Here is a 9,076-nt window from a genome sequence, read left to right as displayed (position 1 = left end):
CTCCCATTGCCAGAGTCCCCTTCACACCCTATTGCTCCCAGACAATGAACCTGAGTGTTAGTAGTTATTGATCATCATGTTCGTGCTGTTGGTTTTATAAAAAGAGGAAAATGAAAAATTTTTGCACCCGTATTTCCATTAAAAAGTAGGAAAATTAAAGATCCCTGAAGATGGCAGTGTGTTTGAGGAAAGATGGGGAGGACATATTTCTTTAGAAAGTGAAAAAGAATCCAATATTAAAAACAAGCAAAGTACCTGGAATCAAACCAATTTAAATATAATACACTCATTTACATCACCTGCGTGACCTCTGCAGGCGTCTGAGTTTGTGATTCCTGTTCTGCATTTTTTAAAATGCTGCCACACCCATTACCTCATCTGATCCCCATCCTCCTTCTCCTTTGGACACTGCTGCAGCCACAGAGTTGGTGAACTTTGTTTTCTTACACTCTCCATTTTACTAAGAGGGAAATGGGGGCCCAGAAAGGTTCCTGGCTAGGAAACAGCAATACAGAACTGGGAACAGGGTTTATTCCCTGATCTTTTGCTGCTTCTATAATGGAAGTGCCCAGTCTTAGATCTGTTACGTTTGTAATTAGTGGCCCAAATGCAGTTCCCAGGTGAGGAACACAAGTGCCCAAGCAGTCTTTAAGCTGTAAAGAGGCATAAAAAATATATCTATTGACTATAGGATCATGAGTAACTTACTTCACACATAGTAAGCACTCACTAAATATTAATATTGTTGTAGTTGTTATTTTAATAGCCCATCACAGTGCTTTTCAGTCTGTAGCTTTCAATAATGATTAGTTGATGACGGATCTCATGCAGTGGTTCTCAAGGGTAGGGTGGGGGGCACTTTTACACTCCCTCCAATCCCCTCTCCCTTGCTCTGGAGATATTTTGCCACGTCTGAGGACAATTTCTGTTGTCACAGCTGGGGGTGGAGGCAGGGTACTACTGGCATCTAATAAGTAGAAGCCAAGGATGCTGTTAAAAATCCTACGGTGCACAGGACGGCCCCCTACAACAAAGAATTATGCTTTGGAGTAAGAAAGGCTGGGTTCTGCCACTTTTTTAATGTGCCTCTGGTGCATAGTAGGCATTCAAAAAATTACGATTGAAAATTGAATGTAATTACTGTGTGACTCTGAGGAAGCGACAAAGTTCCGAACTTCGTTATCTTTGTTAAATGGTGATAAAAAGCCCCCCTCCAAAGCCATCGGAGATGACTGAGATAATGTCGGTAAAGCTATTGCACAGCGTTCGGCCTACAGCAGTTTCCTGTCCTTTGTCAATTTATTCCTCCTGCTCCAAACTTAGCTGAGTGACCTTGCGCAAGTCACTTTCCACCGTAGGCCTCTGTCAAATGACAAAGTTGGTCTCTGATCTCCAAGCACTCTCCCAAAGTCGAATGGGACAGCGAAGTTTGCTTCCCCCGGGACGAATGGTACGGTCCTGGGGCAGCCCCACCCCCTGTCGCGGACCTTGGTACAGGCCCAGGGGGCCCTCAGAGGCCTCGCCGGGCTGCCCTTGCCCCCCGCCGAGTTCCGGGCCGTCCCGGCGCCTCTGATTGGCTGGAGCGGTGCCCGGGCTGCGCGGCTATAGGTGAGCCCGGGCGGGGACGGGCGGAACGCGCTAGAGGCCCGCCTCTTCTCTGCTGGGTCGGACGCTGAGCGGAGCCGCCGGCGGGCGGGAGGGTGGACGGACAGACTGACGGGAGGGACGGGAGGCGAGCAAGATGGCGCAGACTCAGGGCACCAGGAGGAAAGTCTGTTACTACTACGACGGTGAGCACAGTACAGTCCTCGCGTCGGGGGCGGGGGCGGGGCCTGGCTAGGCGGGATCTGGGAGAGGGAGCCGAGGAGATCTGAGGGGGGAGGCTGAGACGTTGGGGAAAGACTGAGGGAGGAGGCTGAGAGAAGGAGGTCGAGGCTGAGGGCGGAGGCTGAAAAAAGGTGGTCGGGGCTGAGGGAGGAGGCTAAGAGGAAAGGAGGTGGAGCCTGAGGGAGGAGGCTGAGGGGAAGGAGGTCGAGGCTGAGAGGGGATGCTGAGGGAGGAGTCCGAGGCTGAGAGGGTCGCCTGGGGAAGCCTGAGGTCACTTTGGAGGGGACTACTGAAGTCTGATGTGGAGTTTGCGGCGGCCTCCTAGAGGGGAGGCTGAGTGCGAGGGGGGAGGCAGAATCTGGTGGAGAAGGTTGCAGGGTTACATGTTACTGCAGAGAATCTGAAGGTCTCTCACTGCCCCTTTCCTTCCTCATCTCTTCTGGTGAGAGGCCATCAGAGCTCACCACCTAGAGGTCACCAGCATCCCTCGCCATCTCCCAGCAGGCCCAGCAGTTGCTGCTGGGAAATGGGACCCCTGAGGTTGGAAGGAGAAGGATGCAACTTGTTACAACAAGCTTTTTCGTGAACAGAGATCTGTGGCGCAGCAGCTTCCTCTGTTCTAGGTAGCATGTAGGGGCTGGGGCCATGGGAAGACCAAAGCCACTTGTCACCTTTCTCTCAGTCTGGAGGAGCAGGTAGACAATGACAAAGAATTGCTCTCCACTATCAGGCTGGGAGGAAGGACAGCTCAGAGTGTTCTGGGAGCACAGGGAAGAAGCACCCACCCAGCCTGAGGAGTCAGGCAAGGAGGTGCCGTCTCAGTTAGGACCTGAAGAACAGGAGTTATTAGCCAGGCCCAGGAAGGGCAAAGATAACAGCAAGTTGAGAGGTAAGAGAGAGGACAGCACGTTTGAAAAACGGCAGGTCTATGTACAGAATGGTGGAGGCATAGATTTGAGGGCACAGTGTTAGAAGGTAGAGAGCAGGGGTGAGAGAAAGGTTGCAAGTGATGAGGCTGGAGAAGTAAATGGGGACCAGATCATAAAGGGCTGGGCATACCACCCTAAGGAAGTTGTACTTTATTCTGAGGGCACTTGTGAATCATTGAAGTTGTATGCAGGTTAGTGACATCAGCAGATTTATACCTTGGAACTATCACTCTGGGACAGAAATTAAACTCATGAATGGAGAAGTAAGGAAGAAGACAAGGATCCCAAGTTTCTGGTTTGGGCAGTTTGATGCTGAGTGTTTGTAGAAGGCAGCGTCAGTTAATAACTTTGGTTTTTGTTTTATTTATTTATTTACTTATTTGGCTGCTTTGGGTCTTCGTTGCTGTGCGCCAGCTTTCTTGAGTTGCGGTGAGCAGGGGCTACTCTTCGTTCGGTGCACGGGCTTCTCACTGCGGTGGCTTCTCCTGCTGCGGGGTGGCTTCTCCTGCTGCGGGGCACCGGCTCTAAGCGCAGGCTCAGTAGTTGTGGCTCGCGGGCTCTAGAGCGCAGGCTCAGGAGTTGTGGCGCATGGGCTTGATTGCTCCGCTGCACGTGGGATCTTCCGGGACCAGGGCTCAAGCCTGTGTCCCCTGCATTGGCAGGCGGATTCTTAACTGCTGAGACACCAGGGAAGTTCCGGATTTTGTTTTTTAAAGAAATATTTGTTGAGATGTCTGGGGGATATCCAAGTAGAGGTGTCCAGTAGGCAGTTGGCCATTCAGGTCTGCAGTTTAGAAGACAAACAAGAAGATAGAGATTTTTGGTGATTGTCAGAATACGTACATACAGGTGATAATTTTATTTATAGAAGAGGATGCAGTCACCCTCGCATCCCATACATCCTATACAACAAGAAGTTGTATAGGGTGAAAAGAAAAGAGGGTCCAGGGCGGAATTCTAAGGAAGTGGACTGAGAAAAAGTCTAGTGTTCTTCATGCTCTGCACTCTCTTGCCATAGCATTTGTCACTGTGTATTGGCATTGCCCATTTACTTGTTCATACTTCTTAAAGATAGTAAGCTCCTTAGGGAAAGGGATCATGTTTTGTCTACCTTTGTATGCTCAGTCCCCAAAACAGTGCCTAGCTCATAGTAGGCACATATTTTCTCAAGAAATACTTGTTGATTAAATGAATAAAGATACAAAGGGAATGACCAGAGATTAAGTGAACCAAAAAGTGTTGGGTTACAGTAGCCAAAAGAGGGAGGGAGTGGCCAAGTGTTGGCAACAGCTGTTTCCTGTGCAGGGTTTGGAACTGAAGCTGAATTGCAGTAGATTGAAGAATGAATGGATGGGTTAAGAGGAGACATTAGGTTGAACTTTTGTGTTTTTTGAAGAAGATGTTGGGGGTAGGAGTTTATTAATTAATTTATTTATTTTTGCTGTGTTGGGTCTTCGTTTCTGTGTGAGGGCTTTCTCTAGTTGTGGCAAGCAGGAGCCACTCTTCATCGCGGTGCGCGGGCCTCTCACTGTCTCGGCCTCTTTTGTTGTGGAGCACAGGCTCCAGACGCACAGGCTCGGTAGTTGTGGCTCATGGGCCTAGTTGCTCCGCGGCATGTGGGATCCTCCCAGACCAGGGCTCGAACCGTGTCCCCTGCATTAGCAGGCAGATTCTCAACCACTACGCCACCAGGGAAGCCCTGAAGTTTTTAAATTTTTACTTTTTAATATTATTTTTGGCAGCGCTGCGCAGCATGTGGGATCTTAGTTCCCTGACCAGGGATCGAACCCGTGCCCCGTGCAGTGGAAGCACGAAGTCCTAACCATTGGACTGCCAGGGAAGTCCCTAGGCCGATCTTTTAAAGGAAGCTTGTTGGGACAGAGAGAGAGAGTTGTTGATAAAGGGGAGATGTGGTGGCTGAGAGTTGAGTATATGCAAATTCTTATGGAAAATAGCCAGATATTGGAGAGAGGGGCTAGTAATGATGGAGATCCCTGAGAAGAGATCAGGTGAGGTGGAAACCAGAGCACAGGTAGGGACACTAGTTTTGCAAGGGGAAGTTCCTCTGGGACGAGAGGTTAAGTGGCAAGGAAAAGTTCAGAGATAAGTTTGAAGGGGAGTTGATGGCGAGAAAGTGGAGGGAGTTTTCAAGATGAGGTAAGAGAATATTTCTTTTCCTGAGAGTGGGGGAGGGCAGTTGGCAGAGTAGGAATCTTGAAGAGAGGTAGCTGTTATGAAAGCGGGAGCCAGGAAAAAAAAAATGGATTGCTGGACAGTGGCGAGGGCCCATTTGAGGCTGGCGTCTGTGACTTTGTAGCCTTATCAGTTTGCACAGTTTTGTGATCTCTCCACTTTCAGTTTAAAAAGAGAAAAAGTGGAAAGACATCAGTCTTTAGAGAAGGGAGATTTCTTACTTTTTGAGCAACTACTTGTGAGTTTTGCAGTGAGATCACTAGTTTGGGGCTCAGATTTGGCTCTGCCACTCAGAAGCTTTGAAGTATTGGGCAAGTCATTTTACCTTTCCGGGCCTCAGGTCACTCCCCTATAAAACTGAGAAACTATAAGAACAGTGCAAAAAGCTCTTTTTAAAAAAGTTTTAAAAAGCTGGATTGGTTCCACAACCCCAGTGCAAATATCAAAAGGATGCTCAAATTCCTTACATAAAATTGAATAGTATAGTAGGCCCTCCTTAGCCAGGGTTAGTGGATGGGAAGGGCCAATTCTATATAAAAGCATTATTTCTTTTTAAAGTCTCTCAGCAACCTGATTAAAACTGGTAAGGAAAATGGTATATTTGGGCCCCACCCTCAGGTACTCCCTTAGTTTTCTAGATAAGTTATCTTAGTTCCCCAGGTCTAAACCTTGGCTGGATTCTGGGTTGATAGGCCAGAGATATGGGTAAGCAGGAAGCCAGTTGTATCACATAGTAATGACATTGTGACTCCTGACTGCCCACAAGTTGGGTCTGCATCTGGATGTCTCTGCCAATGCCTTGAGAACCTGTTCTACCCACCCCCCCGCCCCCCCATGGCTGATAAGGTTGTCTGAGGAGCCTGGGAACAAACTTTTCTGCCTGCCTTCTCTGCTATTGCATCTCAAAGTCTGTGTATGGGACAAGGGTCCCTCTTGAATGCCACTACTTGCTGTACTCTGGCTTGTGGCTCTGGCTGAGAGCACAGGCCTCACTAAGATTAAGAGAAGAGGATGAAAGGACATTAGGTAAAAACTAAGGAAATCTAAATAAAGTATGGACTTTTAGTTAATGATAATGTAGCAATATTACTTCATTAATTGTAACAAATACTTTTTATTTTACTAATGTAAAATGTTAGTAGTGGGGAAATAGTAGTGTAGTATCTAAGAATTCTGTACTTTTTGCAATTTTTCTGTAAATCTAAAATTGTTCTAAAAAATAAGGTTTATTTAAAAAGTGAGAGAAGAGGATGAGATCCTAAATATCCAACTGTTTAGAAGTTTCCCATTATCCCAGGCCATGTCTGTGCCAAAGAGAATTGGACTGGCTTGGATGCTGTTGGTGGCATTCCCCACAGTGCATTGCTCCCTGGAATGAAGCCTGTTTCTGGCACTACCAAATCAATGATTAAGAGGTTGAGGCCTTTTTCTCACTGGTGCTGAAAGATCTGCCTCATCCTGATGGACTTCCAGAGAGAGAACTTTGGGTGTGCAATTCATGTGATTTTGAAATATTGTTCCAGGAACTTTCTACCAAGTAGACTCACAGAGCCCTTTCAATTAAGTACGAACTGAAGTAGGTACCTGGGAAACCCAATGTAGTTTTTAGCATTCCAGATTCGGAGTTAGAAGGGTTGACTCCCAGATCATTAGCTGTGTGATCTTGAGCAGGCACATAACTTCTCTGAGTCTCACCTCAGTTCCTTGAATCTTTATTGAGCCTCTATGATGTACAGGGCATATTTGTCCTTGCCTTCAAGGAGCTAGTCTTGTAGATATAAAATAGATATGTAAATAATTTAGATACAAAACAAAATTACATGCCATATATAAATTGCATGCAGAGGAAAAGACCATTTATTCTGATCAGGACTATGGTTGGCGTGTGAGCTGGGCTTTGTAGTATGAGGATCATCAGAGAAGGAATGACATTCCAGGTCAAAGGAACAGTCTGAACAAGGATACTTTGGTGTGAAGGTGAATGCCATGTTCAGTTGGAAAAGTAGATTAAGAAACTCCTTTAATGCCAGGCTACTGAAGTTGATCTTTATTCTTTATCCTGTAGGGGATGGGGAACCATTAAGGATTTTTGAGTAGGCTAGTGATGTTATCAAAGCTGTATATTAGGAAAATAACTGGTAACAGTGTGGCAGATAGTTTGAATTGAAGGCAGAGGGACCAATTAGAAAGTTATTGCTATAGATGAATCAAGAGATGGTGAGTTTAGGCTTCTTATCTATAAACTGGGAATAATACTCCCTGTCCTAACTATTTTACAGGGTTTTTGTGAGAATCCAGTAGGAAAATGAATGCGAATGTACGTTGACACCATAAAGTGTCATGATGTATAAGAGGTGAACTGTGACTTACAGTAATTCTAAGTAGTGATGGTTATTTTTCTGTTGTGGGAATGAATTCCTAGGAGATATAGTGAGGTGAGCCACCTCACTCGCTGCTGTTCCCCAGTAGCTTTGGAATGACCTCCTCACACTATCCTAGTGCCTGTAGGCTCCAGGGGAAAAAACTGGGCTAGCATCCTTAAATGCTCATCTCACCAAGGTCCCCTGCTTTTTGTTTGTTTTTTCTTTTGGAGTTACCCTTCCCTGAGGTGGGAGAGAATCTTGGAGTCTAGGATGAACCAGAAAGAGAGTTTGCCTAGAAATTTGTTGTAAAAATTCATGGGTTCTCCTGGGAGTGTATGTCTAACTGTGTCACTGAAACTGTCACTCTTTCTTCTTCAGGGGATGTTGGAAATTACTATTATGGACAAGGCCACCCAATGAAGCCTCACCGAATCCGCATGACTCACAATTTGCTCCTTAACTATGGTCTCTACCGAAAGATGGAAATCTATGTGAGTTAGTGGGAGTGTCACCCCTCCCTAACCTCGTCAGCTCTGGTTCCCCATATGTCATTCATTATCTCATTTTTTCAACTACTCATTTATCAAATGTGTTGAGTGACTGTTACGTGGCAGACACTGTAAATGATAGAGATTCTCTGTTTTTAAGGAGCTCATTCTAGTGCTGGTGACTAACATGTACACAAATAAGTTGTACTACAGTGTGTAAGTGCAACAGTGAAAAAATGTATAAGGTGCAGAGATAATAAGGTGTGAAGGTGGAAGGGAGCCTTGGAATGTTTTCTAGAGGTGATATCTGAGCAGTGTTTTAAAGATTGAATAGAATTTAGCCTGGAGTTCAGGAGGGGACTAGCATTCTAGGCCGAGGAAAGAACATATACAAAAAGGCAGAGAGGTAAGAACAATATGGTGTGTTTGGGGAAAATATAAGTAGTTCAGTGTGTAGGTATTGCTGTAGTATAAAGTTCACAGGTGTGAGAGAGGGGAGCTAGAGCTGGAGAGGTCAGCAAGGATTGGATGTACTAAGCAACTCTGTGGCACCAGGGTCAAAAAATCCAATGGCTGGAGAAAAAAAAAAAAAAGAGTGATTGGAACTGTGTTGAACTAGATGCCAAGTCTCTAGTTACTAGAGAGTACGGACTGTCTAACATCTTGACTCAGCTCCAGCTGATGACTTCTGCCCCATCTATCAGTTTTGTTTTGTTTTTTTTTTCATCTATCAGTTTTTAAAGAGAAGCCAGAACTCAGATTATTATGTAAAATCTCCCAGGTTTAAAATGTTGGCCCAGGTTTATTTGTTTGTTTGTTTTAAATGTGTACAGACAAAAGCACATGAGCATATCTGTGGACCAAATTTGGTCCAGAGGTTCCCAATCTGAACCTCTTCTGGAAGCTGTGAAGAGCAAGTGAAGTATTTTATTTATTTATTTATTTATTTAATATGTATTTAATTTATTTATTTTTGGCTGTGTTGGGTCTTCATTGCTGCGCATGGGCTTTCTCTAGTTGCGGTGAGCGGGGGCTACTCTTCGTCGTGGGGTGCGGGCTTCTCATTGCAGTGGCTTCTGTTGTTGGGGAACACAGGCTCTAGGCGCGCAGGCTTCAGTAGTTGTGGCACACGGGCTCAGTAGTTGTGGCTCGTGGACTCTATAGAGTGCAGGCTCAGTAGTTGTGGCACACGGGCTTAGTTGCTCCACGGCATGTGGGATTTTCCCGGACAGGGCTTGAACCCGTGTCTCCTGCATTGGCAGGTGGATTCTTAACC

At 45.9% G+C, this 9,076-nt stretch overlaps 1 protein-coding gene across 3 annotated transcripts in view; it reads left to right on the top strand.

Moving 5' to 3' along the window:
* Positions 1 to 1,497: 1,497 nt before the first annotated feature.
* The window catches only part of HDAC1 (histone deacetylase 1), a 36,678-nt gene continuing 29,099 nt past the window's right edge, over positions 1,498 to 9,076 (top strand). For 2 of the 3 annotated variants that reach the window (XM_067012385.1, XM_059078228.2), the window contains exons 1-2: positions 1,632 to 1,790; positions 7,691 to 7,803. In XM_067012385.1, coding sequence (XP_066868486.1) covers positions 1,742 to 1,790; positions 7,691 to 7,803 — 162 coding nt within the window. In that variant the 5' untranslated portion in view covers positions 1,632 to 1,741. Of the gene's footprint in view, positions 1,791 to 7,690; positions 7,804 to 9,076 lie in introns of all 3 variants that reach the window. The other variant, XM_059078229.2, reaches the window with a different exon arrangement.

The sequence above is a fragment of the Kogia breviceps genome, chromosome 1, assembly GCF_026419965.1.
Source record: "Kogia breviceps isolate mKogBre1 chromosome 1, mKogBre1 haplotype 1, whole genome shotgun sequence".
In the NCBI taxonomy this organism is placed as follows: Eukaryota; Metazoa; Chordata; class Mammalia; order Artiodactyla; family Physeteridae; genus Kogia; species Kogia breviceps.
Note: the sequence above shows the minus strand (reverse complement) of the source record. Positions and strands in the feature narration are given on the sequence as shown.